At 39.2% G+C, this 26,761-nt stretch overlaps 1 protein-coding gene across 1 annotated transcript in view; it reads right to left on the reverse strand.

The window, feature by feature from the left end:
• LOC145395595 (ionotropic receptor 93a-like) overlaps positions 1–24,819 on the reverse strand; it is a 327,371-nt gene extending 302,552 nt beyond the window's left edge. The window contains exons 1-2 of the mRNA XM_080269165.1: positions 24,698–24,819; positions 23,924–24,095 (exon numbers count right to left, since the gene is read on the reverse strand). Of these exons, the coding sequence (XP_080125291.1) occupies positions 23,924–24,095; positions 24,698–24,819 (294 nt within the window). The remainder of the gene's footprint in view (positions 1–23,923; positions 24,096–24,697) is intronic.
• Positions 24,820–26,761: the final 1,942 nt, after the last annotated feature.

Genomic DNA, 26,761 nt, shown 5'->3' on the forward strand with positions numbered 1-26,761 from the left:
TTCTTAGGTTAGAGGTTTGTATCACTATACCACCGAATATTTTAGAGCAAAGGGAAAAAATCCATTAAAACCCGTTGTACTTTCTCTCTTTAATGCCTGAAAGTACTCTAAGTTCACTCTGAATGACATGTAACATACAGTATATAGTTCATATAACAGGGGTCATTGTTGAAATAGCTATTGTGGCCCGTATGATCGTTGGCTAAGGAAGCTCCGGAACATCTTTTCTTAAGCGATTTATTATGCTTATACTCCGTGTTATATAAGTCCTTCAAACATCCCAGTTCCCTACATATATAACGTACAAAAGGATATTAATCAGCCACATCCAGAAGTAAATCGCTACGAATGAGGTGCTAGGGAGCCTCCTTATCCAACAAGAATACGGGGATGTCTAACAGATGCATTGCTTTGGGGAACAGACTAAACCTAAAACAAGTACATTCTCGCTATTCCGAAAAATTGTTTCAGTGTGTTTACCTGCATTTCTTTTAACTCTCGGATCAGTATGATAAAGTTTTGGAGATCCAAAACCGTAGGCAAAAGTGTGTTTATGATATATTGTGAAAAATTACAAAAGATGAGGAAAAAACCGTCATATGTTTTGCTCAGTTCTAGTAATAATTTGTGTTCCTCCAGCTATATTTGTCCATAAACTATTGCCATGACTCTTTGTGAGGTCAAAATATCAAACAAATTATCCTCATACAGAATTATAGTTTGTCTTCTCCGGATAATAAGTAATTGTTTTAAGTAATTACATCACATGGAAGTCACTGCTGTAAATGGTCGAGAATAAATACAGTCGACAAAAGCACTAGCGAGACCCCTACGTTCTACTGTTACCTTCAGTCAGGTGACATTTGACTTTTCATCCATGCTGTCTCCAAGCAATGTCATTCAGGTCTGGAGAGATTTTTCAAACAGGTGAGGACGGATCGGACATCCATTTACTTCTTCATGACAAGAGATCTGCCTAAAGCCAAACAATGTCGTCTGAGGTAACATGAATTAATGAAACAAATGCATTCGAGGGCCGAATGCTAATCGCCTGCCAAAATATGTCATTGGATAAGGTACAAATTACCCACAAAATAAATTTGAAGATTCACAAAACTCTACGGAATTCAGTCACCGGGCTTCGCAAAAAAGTTCGTCCATATTAAAAAACATATGGCGGCTGACATTCGGCCGCCACTGATCAAATCCACACCAAAAGTAATAGGATTCTGTACATCACAGACACACAGACGCTAAAAAAAAAGATTATCTCTCCACCTTGCTAAAGGCGGACGGTAATGATGTTTAAGAAACGGACCCTGGGTGATAATTATCGTTATCTATCGGTGGCCGAGTCGATAGGCAGGTGTCCTCATATCCCAATGGATACGGGTTCAAATCCCTGCTGGGGCAGTGAACATTTTATGGATTTGAATTTCGTTAAAATGAATACTTTACTGATCTGCTGTCTTACCCTCTAATGTGTCGAAACAACAACCTCGCTGATACCAGTACACCAGTCCTGTGTGAGACAGCCTTAGCATGTTTTAAATATGGATGGTGGATGTTAGTGCCGAAGTGGTGACATGTAAAGGTGTATGAAGCAGTACGTAGAGAGACTGATGGACTTCAGGGAACGGGATCTTGTGATTACACCCTGATTCGGACACATTTTTAAAAATCATGATATTAAATTATCTTACTTGGAACAGTAACGTAAGACAATGTATAATATACGGTATGTAAAGAACAAAAATTACTCGTAAATAATTGATAATCCCGATACATTTTTTTCTTTTCTTTTTCATTTGTTCATATACAGTACAATAGTTATTTTTTTTTCTACTGCAAATGTATATGACACAAGATTTACAAACATAAAAGAATCAGATTTATTCATGTAAGCATCCCAGTAACTTTAATTATCATATGTCAGTCAACGTATCTCCGAAATACCAAAAAATTATGTAACAAGTCATCACCCATTCCCCCACTAAAATTTTCAGACGATAACATTACAAATGACTCACTTGGTAAAGCGAATATCCTTACTAGTACATCTGCAAGAATTGCTACGTTACAAGAAGTCAGCTAGAACGTCCCAATACTAGAACTTCACACTCCCGAAATTGCTCCACTTACTGTAAAATACGGACTAGATACATACAATCCATTCTAGACAATTTACCAATCAACAAAGCTCCAGGCCCAGGTCGAATTCCTCCAATTGTTTTGAAAAAGTACCCCCCAGAACTTGCTTATGTTTTAGCTAAATTATTCAGGCTATGCTTACGTACTTCTTCATTCCCTAATTCTTGGAAAGAAACTAGTACACACCCAGTTGTGAAAAAAGGAAGTTCCTCTGACCCCTCTGATTACAGACCAATATCTATCAGGTCTTCTCTTGGTAAAATGTTTGAAATTGCACTGAATAATCACATGATTAAACATATTGAATTAAACAGCGTAATTAGTGATAGACAATATGGTTTTCGCCAAGAAAGATCCACTGTTGATATACTCAGTCTCCTGACTCACACCATCCATCAGGTGACCAACATGGAGAAACTGATGCAGTAGCCTTTGATATTTTCAAAGCTTTGAGCAGAATGTGGCACATTCTCTGCTATCTAAATTCCCTTGCGATGGACTAACAACTTTTGTTCCTCTGATTTCCTCATATCTCAGCGATAGAAATATAAGAGTAAAAGTAGACGATGTATGTTCAAATATCCCTCATTGACCAATGACGTGCGACAAGGATCAGTTCTGGCGCGAACCCTATTCGTAATTCATATTAATGATCTCTTATCTGTCACTCATAATCTGTTCATTCATATGAAGATGACTCAACACTTCACAGTTCATTAACACTTAAACACCCATTCACAAATTTTCATCTCTCTAACTCACAACCCAGTACAGCCATCTCCATAAATCAAGACTTATCTAGGATGACTGAATGGGGACAAAATAACCTTGTCTGATTCAGTGCTAGTAAAACCAAATATATTCAGTTTACTAATAGACAGATAGTGCCAGATTCCTGTATAATCTTCAGTGTTACTAATATTCCTACTTCCAAAAGTATTGAAATTCTCGGTGCTTCACTTAACAATGTCATCACCTGGACCTCTCATGTCAGATAATTTGCTAAAGCTGTCTCAGAGAAATTTGGATTATTGTACAGAGTTCGTAGCTTCTTCACTGATGAGCACTTAGCCGTAGTTTATAAGAGTCCTGTGCACTCTCAGCTGGAATATTGCTCACCCTTGTGGAATGGAAAGGGACAAGTTGCACTAAAACAACTAGACAAAATCAGAACAAAGCTCTTAGAATATCAGTAACCTTGATATTACAAACAGACTTACTCCCCTACATGTAAGAAGGAGTATTGCCTACCTTCCAGTATTTTGCAGATACTTTTACGGCAAATGCTCAAACGAAGTTGCATCCATTGTGCCACCTATCCATACCTTCCCCTGTGCTACATGGGCATCTGGTAGCGCTCATGACTGGAATGTCACACTGCCATATTGCAGAACTTCCGCCTATCAGAAATCTTTTATTCCTTGAATTGCATCTCTTTGCAACTCGCTTCCCCAGAGTTGTTTCCCACCAAACGTCAATCTGCAGCTTTTCAAGCACAACTGTTACAGATTTTTATGAATCGAGGACACCAGTAATTTCGTGTATGGATTTTTGTAGTCATTTGTTTTTCCTTTCTCTGTTCTATTATTAAAAAAAAAAAAAGTATTACTGTAAGTAAAACCAACTCACTTCATCGTCAGAGCTGCGTTGATTCCGTCCATATCATCTCCCTCGACCATTATGCTCCCAAGTTCTCTAAAGGCACTTGATTCAGAGTTTAAATAGAACTTCGTGTATGAACCATTAGAAGATCTTATTGTCACCCTGTAACATGAACCAATAAAAATTGTTTAATTAGTATTACTACTAAGGCCCCTAGAATAACACACCACCAAAACTTAACTTCAAGATACATTTAGTGTTATTTTTTTTTTAACTTTAAAATTGGCCTAAAATTGCCATATTTGCATCTCGAATGCAAACTTGTGACAATTAATATTATTAAAACCAAGATATGATGCTAGTCACGAAGAAGTGCTATGGAAAGAAAGCAAGACGTAGTATTGTCCCTTCCTGCCACTGGGTTTCGTGAAATAGGCTACAAATGAAAAATAAAAAACTGGGGCAAGTTCAAATGAAAGAGCTATAGAGCTATAGTGTTTTTATTTGGTCTTTCTCTCTATCGTTTATTACAGCACATTCCTTGCATTTATCCTATTGTATTATAGGAATTATAATAATAAAGTTACACAACTGCCGGAATACATGATAAGCAGTGAACTGAATAATTTCCAAAGTGCTACAGTGTGTGGATCTAATCTATGTATTAAGGCAGACAGCGGAGGAAGCATAAGAGAAAGGCCTTACCATAGTGATGCCTCTGGAGAACAGTGCATGTGGAAGTGAATTAGGTTACGAGAGCGGTGAGCATAAAAGTAAAGAAAAAAAAGGAAAAAAATAGCAAACCCAGATGATGTATTACGTGGTACTTGAGAACACGATTTATTGATTTTTTTTAAGTGTTGCCCTGCTTTTGAACAATCAGGGCTGAAAATACCGTATCGAAGGGTTTGAATAACACCAGCTGCTGGGTGAAAGCTAACTCACTGTGTGATGTGTTGGTTAATGAGGGGAAAAATAGATCTTTGATGCAGTGATAGAGCATAACCAAAGGGCCCAGCATCAACTTACGTTTCAATATTATCGAACACCTTTGCATCCAAACGTTTGTTCTTCGATATCTCACCTGTCAGCTACTTTGAGCAGCTCCTCAACTGTCTCTGGTCTGGGTGGCAGCCTTGGGAGGGTGAGGGAAGCGATGAGGCTGGCGCGATATGCTGTGCCCACCACCACACCAAAGAACAACCAAGTGCCGACCAGGATGTGGTTGGACTGGCTGGTTGAGAGGCGTCCGAACAGTCCCTGGCCCAACAGGGTGCCCACAGACTCCAACACCACCGACCCAGTACTCAGCATTCCATGGCGTGTTTGCCACATTTTCCACCTCGTAATCTGTAAAACATACATACGTACATATACAATTATATGAATGTGTAGCTGTTTCTTTATTGTGTCACAGGGACGAGCAGTGATGTTTCGGACAGTGGAATGGTTTTGATAATACGAGCCATGAAAGAAAGTGCACCTCCTCGTATCTGCTACTGTCATAAGGACTTTGTAGTTACTTGTAGAGAAGTATATTTTAGACTTGTGGTCGAGCGGCTTTTATATCTTGTAGTAGTTTCCCCACCAGATGTCATGTAGTGACGGGAGAGGTAAAGAATAGTATGGGACTATTTTTATTTGTCTTGGAAATATTAAACAGGTCTCTCCCATGGGAAGAGTATAAGTCCCGGGTAGCTACCTCCCTGTCTCGCTATCTCTCTCTCTTTCTGTTCTAAGGCTAATCTCCGTCTCGACCTCTCTCTAGGGTCGCTTGTCTCCTTCTGTCTAGCCTGTTCGGTGGCTAATCTCCGTCTGAGCTCTCTTTCCTAAATTCTGGTGTAGCAGGGGTGTGTCACGTATGTTCCTCATGGTTACCAGATCTTTGTTCACGAGAGGACTGCTGACAGCTAACTGCATCATCTCCTTACTGGCCGCTGTCGTCAGCTTTCCTCAGTGTTAAGAGTGTGTAAGCATGTTTAGCACTGCTCGATTCTCGCAGACACAACACCTTCTCATCATTTGACTTCCTGCTTCTATCTGTCTTTCTATCTATCTATTTATCTATCTATCTATTATGTAGTCCTACATTTGCTCGGCCGCGCGAAAATGGCGTACCATCGACGTTTAATAGTTATAACATATTAATACATACTACATACACATTATAATGAACTTATAAGCTAATTAAGTGAAATACATAATATTGTAAAGTAACATAATTGTATGAATATTGTATACATATATTATTCATAGTAAATAGTGATTATTCAGTAATATTACATTTTAAATAAGTTGTATACATATTTGAAATAATGCAATGGCTGTTGTATAACACTTTGTAAGACGTGCATGTACAACAGACGTACGCATATAATTGTGCAATGGTAATACTGCTAGGTTATACATTACATATTTGAGTTATGACTTTAGTAATGTCTAATATTTCACCTAACTTGTATGATGATACTGGTAATACAGAATTGTGCTATAATTGTATGACTTATATTGTGTTAATGCATAATTGTGTTGGCCTTATAATTGTAGTTACATTTTGTTAATGCAACTATTACATAAGTGTCTTGGCCTTATAATTGTAGTTAAAGTTACATAAAAGTTACATCTTGTTAATGCAACTGTTTTGTCGTTACATAATTGTTACATATCGTTTGTAGTTACATAATTGTAGTTAGTGTAACATAATGCAATCGTTTGTCGTTACATAATTGTTACATATCGTTTGTAGGTACATAATTGTAGTTAGTGTAACATAATGTAATCGTTTGTCGTTACATAATTGTTACATATCGTTTGTAGTTACATAATTGTAGTTAGTGTAACATAATGCAATCGTTTGTCGTTACATAATTGTTACATATCGTTTGTAGTTACATTATTGTAATATGGAGTAACATAATTGTAATAACTGCAGTCCTAACATATGCTGCGGTCGATGATAGTGATGATGTTTCGTGCCACTTGTATGTGGAGACAACAATTTGCTTTTTTGTTTGTAGTTTATGTGGTATTTTGACTTATGTAGTAACATTTACACTTATTTTCATTTGTTTGTTATGTGATCTTACTCTATTTCTCTTTTTTTTCTGTTTTACTTTCCTTCCTTTCTTTCTTTCTTTTTTTTCTTTTTTTTTTTTGTATGTATTGATTTTCTATAGTTTGTTTCTCTTTGCTTGTGTACGCTCTTTCCTAGTTGTTTCATGGTTGCATAATTACTGGCTAATTTCCTTGAGATACTTTGTTAAAGTTTAGTTTATATTACACAGATACTATTGAAAATGATATTATATAGTCCCATATTTTGTTATTTTATATAAAAAATATATATATACACTATATACAGTATTAACTATACACACTGACTTGTTGTTCACCTGTACCTATCGTGGGTAATATGTGTGTCAGCACTGTGTGGAAATCATTGTCTTCACGATTGTGTTGAAGATGTTCACTCTTGCTAACGGCATTTGTGTTGGCCATTTTTTTTTTTCCTTGTAAGTTAATTTATCTGTTTCCACTAGGTAGCTTTAATTAATAAATGTTAAATACAGTTCTTTTAATCGCTCACTGAGTAACTGTGATGGTATGTTTTTTTTATTACTTTGTAGATGTAATAATGTATAGTTGTATGTATGAAACACGTATTTTATGTAGGTATAAATGGTAACACTCGCTGGTAGTAAATAAATGTTATAATTAATGAATGAATATATACAGTGTAGAATATTTATTGTTGGTGCAAGTATTTAATGATTGAATTATGAAGATAATTGAAGTATGTGTATTTAAGTTGTAACTATACAGCACGTTTTATATGTTTGTGCAGAAGCTTATTGTCTATCACTGTGTATTGTATAAATGAAGTAACTATGTAACTCACTAATTTTTACCGTGGTGGGAAATGGTGTGAGTGGTGTTGCACGTGGTGATAGCGTTGTCCTTCGCGGGTTGATTGGCGTGTTGTCGTCTCAGCACATGGTGACGTCGGCTTCCCACACTGGTAGCTGTGGTGAGTGAATGAGTAGCGATGAGTAACTTGAGTGAAGACGAGTGAGTAAGATGAGTTGTGAATATGGACTTGGTGTTTGCTTCGTCGTCCTGACCTCTTCACATCTGCGTAAGCGGTGGGGGTTGGGTGGATGTAGCAGAGAGAGGAGGGTGAGGTCTGGTGCTTATGAGTTGTGAGTCGTCTCTCACTCTCCGTTTGTTTGTTTGTTTGTTTGTTTGTTTGTTTTCTTTCTTTCTTGATGTATTCTTGGTCCTTTTTTTTCTTGTGATTTACTCGTTGTAGGATGAAGACTGCCGCTTCTTCTAGGTGCGTGTAGAAGATTATACAGACGACGTAGAGTTGTTAATTGTAGTTGATTGTAGATGGTTGTAGTTCGCTTATTCATCATAGACTTGTAGACTATTTGCACTGTAGGCTGTATTTTGTAGGATTCAATGTAGAACTGAAGCTAATCTTGTAGTCTCGGTTGCTTTTGTAGAAATTTGCTTTTAATTCGGAGACGATGTCCGCAGATTTGCTGATTTGTCGTTAAGCTACTTGCAAGGCGTCGAGTGATCTCTTGACCTCTGCATCAGCGTAATGATCTGGGAGACGGAGGGGGCAGGATGGAGAGAATACTGTCAGGAGCTGATGTTGTTGGTTGTTTTCAATCTTGATATTTTGTAGGAATTTAATGTTGATTCGTAGACGAGGTTCGTATACGTTCGCTGCTACCAAATGTCATAAAGACTTTGTAGTTACTTGTAGAGAAGTATATTTTAGACTTGTGGTCGAGCGGCTTTTATATCTTGTAGTAGTTTCCCCACCAGATGTCATGTAGTGACGGGAGAGGTAAAGAATAGTATGGGACTATTTTTATTTGTCTTGGAAATATTAAACAGGTCTCTCCCATGGGAAGAGTATAAGTCCCGGGTAGCTACCTCCCTGTCTCGCTATCTCTCTCTCTTTCTGTTCTAAGGCAAATCTCCGTCTCGACCTCTCTATAGGGTCGCTTGTCTCCTTCTGTCTAGCCTGTTCGGTGGCTAATCTCCGTCTGAGCTCTCTTTCCTAAATTCTGGAGTAGCAGGGGTGTGTCACGTATGTTCCTCATGGTTACCAGATCTTTGTTCACGAGAGGACTGCTGACAGCTAACTGCATCATCTCCTTACTGGCCGCTGTCGTCAGCTTTCCTCAGTGTTAAGAGTGTGTAAGCATGTTTAGCACTGCTCGATTCTCGCAGACACAACACCTTTCATCATTTGACTTCCTGCTTCTATCTGTCTCTCTATCTATCTATTTATCTATCTATCTATTATGTAGTCCTACACTACCATCAGGAAGGCACACAATTCTAATGAGGTCATTCTCACCATTTTTTTTTTTTAATGAGCTCCTTGGTATGCCCAGTTTCGTAAAGTAATTTTGATCTTTTTCTGCATTTCTTAATGTAATTTTTCGGCTGCATATAGCACGTTCTAAAATAGTGAAAATGTCATGGAATAGTCAGATACTGGTTATTGTGAAGGTATGATTTATTATTCATTATTTTAGAGTTCATTTGATTAGGCATGGCTATAGTTCTTTCTTCGTCGAAAAACGCAGACCAAATTAAAACTGTATGAAAACAAAATTAATTAACAATTCCATGCTGTGGTTTCAAGAAATCAACAAGTGTGAAGTAGCCTACCACTTACATGACAGTGGTGGCTGTAGTATAGGCTCGGGGTGGAAGTAACAATCCGAACCCATTCTTTACTCATCTGTACCATTAATATATATTCCAGCAAAGTGTTTAAGGATATGTTGTATAAAACCAGCAATATATATTCTTTAATTTCTGATTGCATGAGTCAAACATCATCCAGGAAGAGTCGTTGTACTTATACCTGTTAAATGTAACTAATATTTTTCCATTATATTACTTTGTCGATCTGATTTTCATCTGTGAGTCTCACGTTAAACACTCACTTGAACCTATCGTCTGGAATTAACTGGAAAAGATAACAGAATTAACCTGACCAAGGCAGTGTTCATGGTACCAGAATAAGCAACTGTCTCCACTGACACATTCACCTAAATGTAAATCGTATACTGTTGGGTCATGTTACATAAAAGGGAAGAAAAAGAAAACACGACCATGAGAGGGTTAAATGCATCATTGTCCTCGGTGAGTATAAAACAATAAAGAACAATGGCAACAGACAGATATGGCACCATACGGGACTTCGCTAAAATGAAGAACTATATTGTGCTTCACTAGAGTAAAGCACATTTGTTTAAAAATCCTGAAGGAGCTAAACAGAAGCACAGCCTTGTGAAAATATATTTTTGTGTGTGACTAACACTGGAAGACAGCCCCGGGCTGCTAATTGAGAATGTTCCACGTCTGAATTAAATAATGATAAACAACAACAACAACAACAACAACAATAATAGTAATAATAATAATAATAATAATAATAATAATAATAATAATAATAATTATAACAATAACAATAGGAACAGTTTTCTGCTGCCTATTACTAGTAATAGCCTACTGGATGTGTCCTTGCCTGACCACTTGCATGTTTACCTTGACAAGTGTGAAGCAGACAGTCAGCGTACAAGCCATGACACCGATCCACACTTGGCCACTCAATGGGTAGTAGAAGCTCAGCCAACTGGGTGTTGTGGCTGGCGTGGCCATGGCGAATTTAGCAGCACTTTGATCATATGTGAAAGTGAAATCCCATCTGGAAACATTGTTAGAAATAAATAGGCTACGTTTGTAGATGTTATAGCCATTTGTTACATCCAACCATAGGAAAGAATTTGTTCTCGAACAATAATAATAATTATAATCATCATCATCATCATCATCATCTCATGATAATAATAAAAGTAATACTAATTATAATAATAACATCAATAAAAACAATAATAATAATAATAATAATAATAATAATAATAATAATAATTAAGAATGAAAGTAAAACATTCGGAATCCGTATGCCAATCGCCCGCCAGAATATGCTGTTGCCAAGTCCAAGATTTTGGTCCTATCTCGATATGCTGAAGGTTTCATGTTGATAGCTCAAGCCGTTTATAACATATAATTGTGCCACAGGCAGGCTGTAAATAATACTTGATTCTTGACAGACATGCCTCTGACCTAAACCTTGACCCTGAGTGCCCATAATCGAACTCTGCCAAGATTTTGGCCATATCTTGATACCCTTAAGAATTTATGTTGATATCTAAAGCCGTTCATGAGATATAATGGTGCTAAAGGCGGGTGATAACAAGTAGTTGACCTTTGGCAGCCATTTGGGTGACCTTGACCTTGACCCCGTGTAGCGACGTTTGAACTCGGCCAAGATTTTGGGAATATCTTGAAGCACTGAAGGTTACATGTTGATAGGTCAAGCCGTTCATGAGGTATAATGGGAACACACACACACACACACACACACACACACACACACACACACACACACACACACTGAGGCAGGGAAAAACATTATTGCTCCACTTCGTAAGGTGGGCGATAACTAGAGGCCCTCCCAACGGGGGAATCACACCAGCCGCAAGCCGATACATATCTAGCGCGGCTTGGAATATGACCTTGACCTACTTTCACCAATTTCTAACTCGAAGATTTTCATCCCTACTACTCATCTGTAAAATTTTGTGATGATATCTTGAGCGGTTGCTAATTTATCATGGAAACAGACACACAGAGCTTGACCTACTTCCACCAATTTCGAACTTGTGAGCAATTTTTTATCTACTACAGACCTGTAAAATTTTGTAATGATATCTTGAGTGGTTGCGAAGTTACTGTGCGAGCAGAAAAACCGACAGACGGACAGAATGAAGGACGGATTGAAAACAGTACCAGCTTCCTATCACAGATACTACTACTACTACTACTACTACAACTACAACTACTATTACTACTACTACTACTACTACTACTACTACAACTACTATTACTACTACTACTACTACTACAACTACTACAACTACTATTACTACTACTACTACTATTATTATTATTATTATTATTATTATTATTATTATTATTACTACTACTACAGCTGAAACTGAAGTCCCATCTGGAAACTACCGAAATATTACAGATTTTTTACATTTCCAGCTTTATCATCTTCCCATGGCTCCATGCATACCCTCCAGATCATTTCCTTTACCATCGAACATTGTCAGACTACAAGAAGCTATGGTATATTATTTACAACTCCATCATCATCTTCCCATCCATCTATCCTTCCCAGTTCTGTTTATTATGTTGGGAAGACGAAAATAGCCAAGAATTAGGCACAGGTAAAATATTTTTCTCGTAGATGAATCTAGAGTCCTTCTTGGATGCACTACCAGGCTATAGGGGAGGGCAGTGATAGTTCGGCCTTTTTTTTTTTTCTTTTTTTTATAAGAATTCAGGTTTTAGCAGGAGTGTAATCTGGTTTATGGTAAAATGTTGCCACATCATTTGGCTCTTTAGGTTGATAATATGAAATTCTTAGCTCTTTTCAGCTTTAAGGTATAGTTAACGAAACACAAGTGACTAAATCGTCCGAATCATCCCTACCAGTGGTGATGGTTCGGACAGAAGGGTGGGATGGTTCGGCCATATGTATTACTCAGCATATTATTAAAATTATATGAGTATTATTGGATAAAAACAAACATTTCTTAATTCAGAGATATTTCATTTTCCTAAAGTACAATATTAAACTTCAGAATCCAAATGACCTACTTGGTATATATATATATATATATATATATATATATATATATATATATATATATATATATATATATATATATATATATATATATATTTTAAAACTGAAATAACCTTCACCAGATTTATTAATAAAAGACTTAACCTACTTTCTGCTACTAAATTATGCATAATTAGCCTTCTCTTTCTCCCCATCTCTGTCTCTGTCTGTCTGTCTATCTCTTTCTCTCTCTCTCTCTCTCTCTCTCTCTGGAATATTGACTTCACTTTTCACTTTCTAGGCCTTATTTCAGACGGACTAACTTAAGACTTTTAATGCATATTGCAGCCTGCAGAACTGATATAGAAGTTGTATTACCTTCCTTCTTTTAACACTTTGAGGAATAGGTTAAAGAAACAATACTATAAATATATATTCCTCGATAGCTATTAAGAATGGTGTTTCACTGTGTCTTCTAATATAAATGATAAAAAGTAGCGTTATCATTTGATAAGGTCATGACTTGGTAGTAGTGGAGGGATAGTTTGGTCTGTCCGAACCATCCCCCTCCTCAACTCTCCGAATCATCCCGAATCTACGTAATTAGACGGGTACTCTCAAGTTTCACACGAGAGAGTTTAACATTCGTTTTTCATAGCAATATGTTCAACATGCAACACAGATTCACCCTGATAATACACAGTTTGATGCCTGGCATATTCACAAAGGTAGAGCTTACGATATACACTCAAATTATTACATGGGAGATGCAAAAAAAAAAAAAAAAAAAAAAAAATCTGACCTGCATAAAAAAGTGAGGCGTTTCTAGCTTGAAGGTTCTGTGTGGTCAAAGTAAACAAACTCTCCCATTTTCGCGCAAGATCACACGGCCCTAGGTCCCATACGTTTCTCAGGGAATGCACTGTCCGAACCATTCCACTGTCCGAACCATCACCGCCCTCCCCTAACATGTTGATGCTGACTTTTTTTCTTTTTTTTTCATCGGCTGAAATAAAACTCTTTTTAAAAGATGAGTTAACCGAGCCAGTTTATAACCCCTTCATTATGGGATGGCCTTTCTTCGGCTTATTAATGTTACTTAATAAAATAAGTGAACCAAAAGAAGTGTCATTATTGTGAACAAGCAAAAGAAGGGAATAAATACAGAATGCAGCTCCACATTTATAGGCAGTTATTAGAAGAATGCTCTTGTCGTCTGTCCACTGACAGGTTCATTTTCTAGTTACTTCAGTTCAGTAAGTAAAACAAAATTCAAAAATTATTTTCATCACTTACGTTATCTATAATTAATAAGACAATAGGCAATTTCAGATTAGATAGGCTATCTCTATCTTTTGACAATGTATAGCTTTTCTTTGCTGCATAAAACTATCTGGAATTGAACCGGATTATCAATAACAACAGTGAACACTGCAGTGCAAAGGTTAACCATAACTTAGACTCTCACCTCTCTAGTTCTTGAGAAATAACACCATGTATCACTGATGCCACGAATGATTTACGAATTTGCACCTGATCTGTCACCTGCAAGTAAATATAACATAAATATAAAGAAATGAAAACCCCAGTTTATATATATATATATATATATATATATATATATATATATATATATATATATATATATATATATATATATATATATATTCTCGTGTCATTTTTACCATAAACTCTTTCAGGGAAATGTTTTTAACTAAACGTTATGATGTAGCATTCCTTTAATCTGATCAACAAGATGCCCTTCCTAATTTGAAAGAAACTGATCATTTTAGGGCATAATAAAGTACGATCCAAAGGCTCCAAGTATAATAATGTATTGTTCTTCCTAGAAAGAACGAAAAAAAATATTGTCACGTTTATTTCGAGATGTCTGGACTGGATATATTGTTTAAACGTTTAGAGGTCACAGGCAGTGTGAAATACAGAATGATGAGAGTTCCTGATTTGATCATTTTTATACATGAGGACTGAGAAAACCTGGTAACCCTTGCAAAGAGGAAAGGGGACTGGTGTTCACTGCTTGGCGGATTTTATATGGCTTCCGTTATTGGGGAGGGACAGAGGCATTACTTCAGAAGAGTAATGATCTTTGAAATGTCAGTAAAATATGGCAGGATATGCAACGCTTCAGTGAAGTGCGAGAAGCACGGTGCCACAAAGAAGCAGGGGGATGACAGGAAGTTATTCCTTTACCTCTGCTGTGTTTTAAATACGAGAGAGAGAGAGAGAGAGAGAGAGAGAGAGAGAGAGAGAGAGAGAGAGAGAGAGAGAGAGAGAGAGAGAGAGAGAGAGAGAGAGAGAGAGAGAGAGAGAGAGAGAGAGAGAACTTACAAAGTCAAAATTATCCCCTGGACAAAGCCAGCAAACTCTCCAGGGATAATGGACGATCTAAGGCAATTTTCTTTTTAGTTTCTAGTTTTACCAGTTAGGGTAAGTTATTGCTTTCAGTACCAAATTTTTTAAAACGAAATACAATAACATCCTGTAAATAATAAATTTAATAACATCCTGTAAATATAGAGATATATATCAAAACAGAGGTAGAGTCGAAATAAACCCATCAATGCATAACAAATCAAGAAGAACGACGTCACTTACAAACAGCGTGCATTATGGTTGAAATGATCTATTTACATACTGAGGGTTCAGAAAAGACACCAAATAGGATATCCCTGGGGTTTATCATGCAGTTCTCGGTGGCAATGACGAGACCGATGCCAGCGACAATTTGTACAGTATTGTTACATCCTCGTCCGATACTGCCACAGACTCCAACAGCAGTAGTACAGTACAGGAAGTACGTTGCCCAGTGAGTTGCTCTTCCTATGGTCAGCCCTTAGGTGTACAGTACACAAAATCAGCTAAGGCAAAAATAAACACTGGCTTCTTAAAGTTCACTCTTTATTTTCCAAGTACTTCCAACTTCACTCCACTGTTCCCACAAGCACTGGAGCTATACGAACTTTACTAACTGCTATTACACTTAATGCTTGTGAACACTTTACTGTTAGTACATTTAATGCTTGCCAACATTATTACACTTAACCCTTTAACCGTGGGAATGTCAGAAGCAGTCCGTTCCCGTCCCGCGGGGATAATCGTGTTCCGTCAGACTTTATGAAAATATTTGCCCAAAATCAGTTATTAGTCCTAGAATATTATAATTAAATATGCTAATGGCGCATACCTTCAGCTTCCTGCTGGGATGTTTGTTGAGCCTTCACCGACTTCCGTAGGACTTGTGGCGACTTCTGAAGTTTGGTAACGAAGTCTCCGCTATACACTTCCCAACACCCCATAATGTGACTACCACTGCCTGATATTATCACTAGAAACACTATTCTATGAATTTCAAGTAGTTTGGAATCCATACTCCAAAAAAAATAAACCACTGTGAAAACAATGAAAATTATGAGCGATTACGAGCTTTCCATCCGCGCTCGTTCCCTGCCGGAATTCTGTCATTTATTGTTAATAAAAACACTCACAAGTTATATTCCAAGTACTTTATTACACTTATTTATATATACCGCATTTATCCATAAGTTTCCTTTAGTTATAGTAGTTTATTTTCACTCCAGGCATTCACTTTCTCATTCAGTAAACTAAAATAGAGAGCGAAGATTTTACTTTCACTGTCATTACCCAATTATTTGTACTCATATTCTTATATTACTAATAATTTACATTTCTATTTACATTTTTTATTTTATTTACAATATTTATATTTCTATTTTATTTACACTACGTTATGCATTGTCACTTGCAGTAACTTATAGAGCTATTTTCCACTGTTCAGTTATATTTACATACATTACTTTCACTTGCTATTTACACATTATTTACACATTATTTACAGTTCCACTTGCACTGTTTTAGAAATGCTTCAGGCTGTGGTAAACAAAAAAGCAGGATACACAGAGGGGAACCTGGCACTCAGCGCACTGCCAAGAGGTGCGTTTGTGCTCAGGTGTGTGTCTGGTGGTATGTGCACACACCTGGCACCTTCGGATCACAGCCTTCCTCTTTGTAGTGGCAGGCATTTGCACCAGTCTTTGCCGATCCATGTACGTCCTCTGCTTAAGTCTGTCGGGAAGTCTTACAGCATGGAGCCTTGGAGCTGCTGCTGTCACCCTACCATAATATCTCTCAAGCAGGTGCTGCACACAGGGAGAATGACTTGGGTGGCTTTACCTTCATCTTGTACAGGATGAAGGCGTTCAGCATCGTCATGCCAATGAGATGCAGAAACACTTTCCTGTACCACCTAGTATTCTTCCTGAGGCAGTCGATCTCTTCAATCATCATGTGGGACTTGTCCACCAGCTGTATATTGATATTATAGTCGATGACAGCATCAGGTTTCATCACAGGCTCGCCTGTCCTACGGTCGACCTTCCCACTGTCTTTCAGTTCCCCCTTGTGTACGGTTGTAAGCATGTGCACGACCCTCTTTTCATGCCACCATATTGTCAGCATCTTCTCAGACTTGCGTAGGTGCACGTCTCCCCGCTGCGAAGTTCCTGCCTACGGGAATTTGGGGAAGTGGGCACGATTGCTCTTGAGTGCCGCAGGAGCCGATGCCGTGCTCTGAAAGGTATTTAGCAAGTTTCAGTGCTCAGTGCTGTATAATAATTGTCAGTATAGAGCACATGATTCCCACCAAATTAACTTTCAAGCAGCACCTTCACTACACAGCCTGAGAAGCCAAGGGGGTGTGTTTTGTCCAGATCGATAGGGCTGGCTGAATAGATGACTAAGTCAAGGATGTACCCTGTCTTACAGTCACACAGTACAAAGAACTTTATTCCAAACCGATGACGTTTGTTTGGAACGTACAGTTCTAACCTAAGACGTCCACTGAACGGAACAAAGGATTCATCTTTAACAACCTTCTGAAATGGGTAGAAGAATGACGTAAATGTATCCTTCATTCTGTTCAGAATCTCCCAGAGTTTCCAGAGTGGATCATTCTGGGAAGGTACATCGTTGTTGGTGAAGTGCAGGTTTCCCATGATGTTACGGAACCGATCTCTGGCCATGTACTTATTGAAGGTGGGTGATGGTAGTAAAAGGTCCATGGACCAGTAATCTTCCAACTCATGCTTCCGTGAATGAGGTATGACAAGCATGAGGGTGAGGAACACATACAGTTCCAGCACTCCAAGCATGGTTCACTGATGCATTTTCGCTGTACCTGCACCACTTGCACCATGTTGTGACTTGTACTTGTTGGTCTCATCACATATTTGCTGTATGACTTCATCATCAAGGAAGGCCAAAAGGTAGTCCACACATTCAGCATCCTCATCAAGAGTGAAGGCAGGCTGTATCCCTGAGGAACTCTCGTCAAAGTGGAGTTGTTCCGGGACGAAATCGGAACCTCCCGTCCACACGAAGGCATCCAGGGTTCCCTCTCGTGGCAGTGTAGCTGGATGAGGGTGGATGAGGGTGGCTGTGAAGCAGACTGGGCCATTTCAAGGTCACTCTGACTGACCCTAGGTTGCCATGTACCACTAGCAGCCCTTACTCTAGAAACAAGTCTACTTTTACGACAAATAAAGGATTTACCTCTTCCCTTATGGCCTGCCTTCACTGTAGGTGCTGGTGGAGACAACGACGACAAAGACTCAAGAGAAATTTCGGCTGAAGAGGTGGAAGATATCAGTGATGTGGGGCTGAGAGAACGGGAGGTGATTCACCTCAGGACTCATGGTGGGCTGGGTCGCACAGGGTCATTGTTCTGGGGCTAACCCACCTCCTCTTCACTCCCTTCCAAAATTCCTCTCCTTGCTGCACTAAGGGCTCCTTTCCCTTGGAGCCAGGATGAACTTGGGACACTGAAACACTCATACTGGAAATTTCTGTCACTATTTCCTACACAGGCTCAGCACATGATTCACCAGCAAGATCGAAGTCACTATCCATCATTATCATTGACATATCAGCCAGTTCATGTTCAACAGCAGAGTCACTTAGTCCTTTACACCTTCCCACACGAGGTTTAGTAGGGGTAGTGGTCACAGGGCCCTTTGCAGTGGGCCCAGAAGCGGCGGAAATGGAGGAGCGCGTATCTGACATGGTTTCACCTCGAAAGACGACAGTTAACTGAATGACGTGGCGTATATGGGCAGCCAAGGATTGCCAATGTCAGTGTGGTGACAGCTGCATATTTATGTGTCATGAAATGATTGACAGGAAATCTAGACAATACATAATAAATTCGATAGTTCCAGGTGAATGTAAATATCACTTAGACTTTTCTCTTCCTTTCTTATATATATTTTTGTAATGAGAATAGGTCATACGGCACATTTCAAGGGGAAATAAGCAGGGAAAATTAGCGAACGAGTGCATGTGGGGTGTTGCCAGGTGATAATTAGCCAATTCCAGGTGTATGGCACTATCAATAACCTTTTTTCTTTTATATATATATATATATATATATATATATATATATATATATATATATATATATATATATATATATATATATATATATATATATATATATATATATATATATATATATATATATATATATATATATATATATATATATATATATATATATATATATATATATATATATATATATATATATCATTTTGTATAAGAATAGGGCATAGGGCTCATTTCAATGAATGAAATCAGTGGAATAATCCGGGCAAGATTTGTGTTGCGCGACGCAGCTGGGTAGGCGGGAGGAGAGGGAGATCGAGAGGAGGTAGGGAATGGAGTCGAGAATGGGGAAAAATGGCTAATTTGTCAACAATGGATGGGCATACAGATGACATTAGCAGCTCTGACTATTGTTGGACACTGGCAATACTGACAGATGATACAAGCCACCACTTGAAAACCTGGGTTTATATAAAATAACACAGAATCACAAAAGTGAAGCCCTGCGGTATGATCCGTTGTGCCTGAGCGCCACGAAAGTGACGCCCCATGGTTAAGGGGTTGCTTGCCAGCAACACATCACGACCTTCCCTAACAGCACTGAACTGAAAACCGACTTCACTTCCCTCAACCTGACCTGAAACCCGATTGAACTCGTTCTAGTCTCTTATCAATCCTTATATAAACTTACATCGTTCTAGAAACGTCTACATTCTACAAGAACAACAGTTGCCTATTCAGAAAAAACCAAAACTTGCCAAGACTGTCTTGCATTACATAATACCTTAAATCATTTACCATACGAACTTAAATTGCATAATTTAACAAGCAATCACTTAAATAAAACATTACTGAGAAAAAGAGCATAAAAATTAATGTGCAACTTATGAAATAACTACGCTCACAACAGCAGGGAAACTGGCAACTAACTCAAACCGGAACTAGCTACCGTAAATATCAGAAAACTTCAAGACAAATCTTGGTTACCTAACTGGCACATCTCGCTTCTTAACACTACCCCCTCCCTAGTTCTTTGTCATCCTGACAAAACTACACAGTATGTCGTCTACAAACATAAACCTTAATCTTAATGGAACATCTAACTATAAACAAATTAATCCTTCAGCTTATCAGGTATTTTTCTGTGGCACTTCCGACAATGTCCTTCTTCCTCCACACAGTCCACTCCTCCAGGAAGGTCATGGTCCTCTTCTTCATTCACTTCTTCTCTTGGGAAACTGTCATCACCTTGAACTTCAGCTACTTGGTCCTCCTCAACATCCTCGGCTGCAGGTGAGCACATTTCCTTGAAGACGTCCCAGCTGAACTGTCCTGGCCCATGGTACTGCCACAGACGATTCATGTATACCACCTTTGGATGAGACTTTCTGCCTCCCCGAATCCGATACGTTACGTCTGATAGGCGGTCTAACACAGTGTAAGGCCCGTCCCATGGGCTTTGCATTTTCTGTGACTGTCCCTTCTTACGCTGAGGATTGTATAACCAAACTTGGTCACCATCCTTGATATCATACTTGCATTTCATCACCTCTTCTGAAAACCTGAGGCTCCTTGCACTTGATGATGTACCACAGCCAACCTTTCCTGAAGGTGCTTCATATAGCCGGTGGTGTCTGTAGGCAGCTCTTCACCAGGTGGTCTTCCCATTAACAAGTCAACAGGTAAGCATAACTCATGACCCAACATCAGTTTTGCAGGAGTATAGCCAGTAGACTCATGGGATGCAGACCAATATGCCATCAGCAATGCAGGTAATTTCTGGTCCCATTCTGCTTGTCCATCAACACAGTACTTGGCCAGTTCTTGTTCCAGTGTCCAGTTGAATTTCTCCACCGTCCCATCTGACTGTGGTCCTAGGGGGGTTGTCCTGGTCTTCTTGATCCCAATAACTTGCAGCAGTCACGGAACACAGCAGACTCGAAGTTTCTACCCTGGTCTGAATGTAGCTCTTGTGGCATCCCAAAACAACAGAAAAACTGATCAGCCAACACCTGAGCAACAGTCGCAGCCTCTTGATCAGGGATAGCATAGGCTTCTGGCCACTTTGTGATGTAGTCCATGGCGACACATATATACCGGTTTCCTCTCTCAGTGAGTGGCAAAGGTCCAGCAATGTCCATTGTGACTCTTTCTATTGGTGCACCCACTTGGTACAGCTGGAGAGGGGCGCAACCACGTTTCTTGGGTCCCTTCTTGGCACAGCACACATCACAGGCCTGACACCATTCTTCAACATGCTGACACATGCTAATCCAGTTGAACCTCTGTCGCAGTTGGTTTAGAATTTTCTTCACTCCCAGGTGTCCACTAGTGATCTGGTTATGGGACTCATCCAAGATCTCGGACCTCATCTTCTTTGGAACCACCAGTTGCCAATACTTGCTGAGGCCATTGGCTGTCTCCCACTGACACTCCAGTAGTCCGTTGTTCAAACGAAGAAGGTCACAGTGACTCCAATAGCTCTTGGTTGCAGGGCTTAACCTGGAAACTTCTTCCCAAGATAGTCGCACTGTACTCCGCTGCAGCCACTCTAGCACTGGTTGTAAATCGGCATCCTCTTCAGGTCTTCATCTGACACTGGCCCTGTCATTGCAGTACTGCTGCATTTTTTACTATGATCTTCCTTTTTACTACACTACCGGCACTCTGGATCACAAGGCCGACACCTCCGGCTGTCAGCATTGCCATGTACCCACCCAGGACGGTGTTGCACCTCATAATTGTGCTTGTCTAGCTTCCTGAGCCAGCGTACCAGTTGTCCTTCCAGATTCTTTAGCGTTTTCAGCCACATGAGTACCGCATGGTCCGTCCTGATGACGAAGTTTGACTCGTACAGGTAGGGATGGAATAAATCAAGGCTCTTCATCACCATCAAGAGCTCCTTATGGGTCACACAGTAGTTCTGCTCCGGTGGGCTGAGCTTCTTACTGTAATATGCAACCACATACTCCTTGTCATCCTTCTTCTGTGACAGGACTCTGCCAATACCATGGTCACTAGCGTCACAGTCCAAGATAAATGGTTGATTCTGGTCTGGGTAATGCAATACTGGAGAGCTTGCAAATGCATGCTTCAGTTCGTCGAAGGCTTTTTGAGTCTCTGCTGTCCACATGCTGTTTCCACTCTGTCACTATTTACTCACTAATTGACTTCAACTGGTCGTCTACATGCTGTTTGCACTCAGTCACATTATTGCTTACCTCATACTTCTACTGCCGTAGCTCAGTGTATACCTCCTCCTTCAACTATTCCTGTTCTTCCTCCTTTTCCTTCATGAAAACATCTGGCTGTCCTTGAATCCTCAGTTGTAGTTCCCTATGTTGCTCCTGTAATGCCTCCCGAAGTTGTTCATATCGTTCTTTCTGTTTTTCATTCTGTCCCTGCAATTGTCCTTTGATTTCTTTCTTCTGTGCCTGTAATTGTTCTTTTTGTTCTTCATGTCGTGCCTCTACTTGTTCACTCTGTGCATGTAGTTGTTCTCTCAGTCCTTCCTTCTGTGCCTGTAGTTGGGCACCTTGTGCTTGTAACTGTTCCTTAAATTCGTTCCTGAGCTCTTCACTTTGGGCCTGTAACAGTGCTTGGAGTTGTTTCTGTCCTTCACTCTGTGCCTGTAATTGTGCTTGGAATTTTTCACTCTGTGCCTGCATTAGTTTCACGACTGTCGCGAGGAAAATTTCCTCCTCCTGCCCAGCTCAAGACTTTGTCTTCACACCTTCCACTTCCATTTCGAAGGTTAGACTCATTGCAGCCCTAAATAATCCCACTCCTGACACCAGTGTTACGTCCTCGTCCCACACTGCCACAGGCTCCAACAGCAGTAGTACAGTATAGGAAGGACTTTGCCTAGTGAGTTGCTCTTCCTATGGTCAGCACTTAGGTGTGCAGTACACAAGATCAGCTGAGGCAAAAATAAACACTGGCTTCTTAAAGTTCACTGTCTTTATTTTCCAAGTACTTCCACTTAATGGTTTTCAACTTCACTCCACTGGTCCCACGAGCACTGGAGCTATACAAACTTTACTAACTGCTATTACACTTATTGCTTGTCAACATTTTACTGTTAGTACACTTAATGCTTGCCAACACTTCACTTCTTACCCAAGTACTGAAAATAATTACACTTAATGCTTGCCAGCAACACTTCACAAACTTCACTAACAGCACTGAACTGAAAACCGACTTCACTTCCCTCAAACTGACCTGAAACTCGTTCTAGTCTCTTGTCCATCCTTATATAAACTTGCATCGTTCTAGAAACGTCTACATCCTACGAGAACAACAGATTCCGATTCAGAGACGACCAAAAGATACCAATGCTGTCTTACATTACATAACACCCTAAATCATTTACCATACGAACTTAAATTACATAATTTAACAAGCAATCACTTAAATAAAACATTAATGAGAAAAAGAGCATAAAAATTAATGTGCAACTTACGAAATAACTACGCTCACAACAGCAGGCAAACTGGCAACTAACTCAAACCGGAACTAGCTACCGTAAATATCAGGAAACGTCGAGAAAAATCTCGGTTACCTAACTGGCAAATCTCGCTTCTTAACAGTATGTTTCATTGATCGACATCGATTATCAATGAGGGCAGTGGAGAGGTTAATGTGATGTTTCAGTATGATTGCACATATCATCTAGGATGATATTGTAGAACACTGATATACTGGAGCTGAATCGAGTTTGAATAACACTTCAAAAGAGATGACATGTTATTTGAAATTAGGTTTCTGGCAGTAGCAGCCAAATCGAGATCAAATCCAAATCCTTGCAGTGAATACTTTCTGTGGAAAACAATGCAGTTTCTGTAGAGATTGCATTATAAATAATCGCTAACATATCACATAAGAAAGTGAGTGGGCTACTAAATATAACAAAACGATGCTGATATTGAAATCCAATATAATATTCAAATTAATTACTTTACAACAGGAACGGACAGTAACAGCAAAATTGAATGCAGACAAGTATATAATTCTCACCTCGTTCCAGCTGCGTGATGGAAGGACACGGAAAGTAAAATTCAGGGCCTGGGCAACCGTAACCAGCTGGTTGTAGTCAGTGCCTGAGTACCTGGTGGTGTTGCCCTCGATGGACTCTCTCCAGTAGGGTTCATATGTCAACGCCGTCACGTTTATCGTCGCGCCACAGAAACTGCCAAAAATAATGTAATATTCTGATCGGACGGAAGTTGCAGTACAATAGTAGGTGGAAGTGACTTTTTATTCAACCTATGATAATCCTGTAGGAATAAAGGCTATTGCGTATCATTCAAAGCAAGTACAGGTACTGCATGACAAATTTTGATCATTATTACTGGATAACAAATATTATTTTCATATAACTAATTGTTTCTCGGCTCGATGTTCTCTTTGATTACATTGTCCATAACATGTATAGTGTCAGCTACAAATTATAGCTGTTTTACACTAATCTGCACTAGATTTTCAACCTTTCACAACATATTTCACATACCTCAGATGCAGAAACATTCAAAGCTGTGTCTCTGCTTCATTTCCATAACACTTTCTCATGACTACCACAATATTCTAGTGTTAATCTCTTGTTAAACCCATTCAAGATGAAGAGACGACAGTTTTAAGCCAGATTGGAATGAAACGGGTATAGCCCAGTGTATACTCGTGAGCAATCTGGATACATTACTTATATTTTTCCAGTTTTGTAATGCCCAGTAATTTCAACAGAGTACGTAAGATCCTCCAGTTCTGAAATGGCCACTAATCTGTACACATTACTTGGTGTATTTCTCCGGGAAAAGGGTGGGAGGTGTGAGATAGCGTAGACCTGATGTGGGGGTCCAGGAAGCCACTTGCAGCACCCGGGCACCGTCAGGACTGTACGGCAAGTGAACCAGCATGCTGTACCTGCACAATACGTTTATAGTTTTCAGGCAGAATGAATTATCTGTATTCCCTCTACACTACATGGGTATAATTCATCATTTCCTTCGCTAATGAAGTGACAGTTTCATGTAGTCTTCGGAAGTTATATCTAATCGAGGCTATAATTTAACCCCTTCATTAAGAAGTCTAACTAACCTCTCAGTCTGAAAATTGTCTCCTGAGTGAAATATTCTGGCGGTAGCATGAATGAATGAAATATATATATATATATATATATATATATATAGATAGATAGATAGATAGATAGATATAGATATAGATAGATAGATAGATAGATATAGATAGACAGATAGACAGATGAAGTTAATTCCACTTATAGTCTGTTCATCACATAGGGCCATCTTTTCGATGCCTTGGATGTTTTCTAGTAATAAATCTTGCTCAGTTATTTGCTACCTACGTGAGCCATTGGTTCTATATATTCATCACTGTTTTCCTCTCGCCGAAACAAAGTCGTATTCAGGGTTTCTCACGGGATATAGACCACTTACTGTACTGTTTTCGCTCTAATTTGGCCTAATATTATCGCCTCTCCATCCTGAAGGCTAAGATGTAACTAGATGTGAGCACTATGATATGTTGCTGGTCATGAAAATTGTCAATGAAAGGATATATAACCACAAATTTGTTATTCTGCCACTTAGCTGTGTGAAATGCGATGCAAAAGGAAAGAAAAAAAGTCTGGGACAAGTTATAATGAAGGGGAAAAAATGAGAATACAGACGGACAAGTAATAATATCATTGTACATTGTTCTTTCTTCAGTCCAACAAAGCTTTGAACTACCAACTCAGCACTGGACAGCAGGCTTTTATTCAGCATGGAACTCTGGCTACGATTTCCTTGTATTAGTTGGGAAAATTAGAGGGTTGGCAGATACCATTGCTCAAAAGTGTTCATGTATCTTAGCCACCTAGATATTCCAGCGTCTTATTTATTCTTTTTTTTTTGGGGGGGAGGGGGTATTCCTACAACCGCTGGATGATTTTATTCAACTTTGGAGAATTTTTAAATACAGGAGTGAAAAATAGCCTCCATCAAATCATTCACAGCGAAAACTGCTTCCAAACTCAATTTAATTTTTTTGGTTTTCCTCTCGATTTAAATTTATCAGACGTAACGGTTCTGAAGATGATAAGATCTCGTATATGATTACGTATACGTCGTTCTTAAAGATATTTAAATGACACACAAGCGCATAAGAGGGTGTCCCTCGCAAAATTCGTAAAGAAACAAAAAATGATTCTACTCTGGTAAGGCAATGGGGACTCGACACAAATGACAGATACACTTAAATTACAAAGGGGAATACAGAGTCCTAGATAATTACAGAGATTTACGCATGTCTTTGTACGTGGTGCACGTGCCCATTGCCCTAGTTCCCATCACCCAAGTGTAGGGACAATCAAAATTTCTGCCTGAAAGGAGGGGAGAGGGTTTCAGCCCCCGGAGGCTGCTTTTGATGATCCTCAGGCAGGTATTTGGCCACATTTTCCGTGGACAGGCAATTCGTGCATCATGGATTTTTCACGGTATATTTTTTTTCATTGTCCGTGAAGGCATACCTGGGCACAGGATCATTATCACCAGAAACTCTCCCTACACTGGATTATCCCCTTCTGTGACAAGACCAAACATGACGGAATGGTATCCTGTTGAATTCGGTGAATTAGACGTGTGGCAAGCTGTGACCGTACTGATGGCACACATAAAAAAGGCATGCCATACAGGACTATTGGATCCTGGACGACCTCACAGCCACACCTGTCTTTGTGAGGTACATGGCACATTACAGAGGACTTTGCCATATTATGGTTCCCGCACTTTTCCCCCACCATGGTACCCTTACCCAATGACAGGGTGTGGAAAATTCGCCCAATTCTGACCATGTTAAAAG

The sequence above is a fragment of the Coenobita brevimanus genome, chromosome 32 (assembly GCF_032717465.1).
Source record: "Coenobita brevimanus isolate Jiangsu-jjx chromosome 32, ASM3271746v2, whole genome shotgun sequence".
Taxonomy (NCBI): domain Eukaryota; kingdom Metazoa; phylum Arthropoda; class Malacostraca; order Decapoda; family Coenobitidae; genus Coenobita; species Coenobita brevimanus.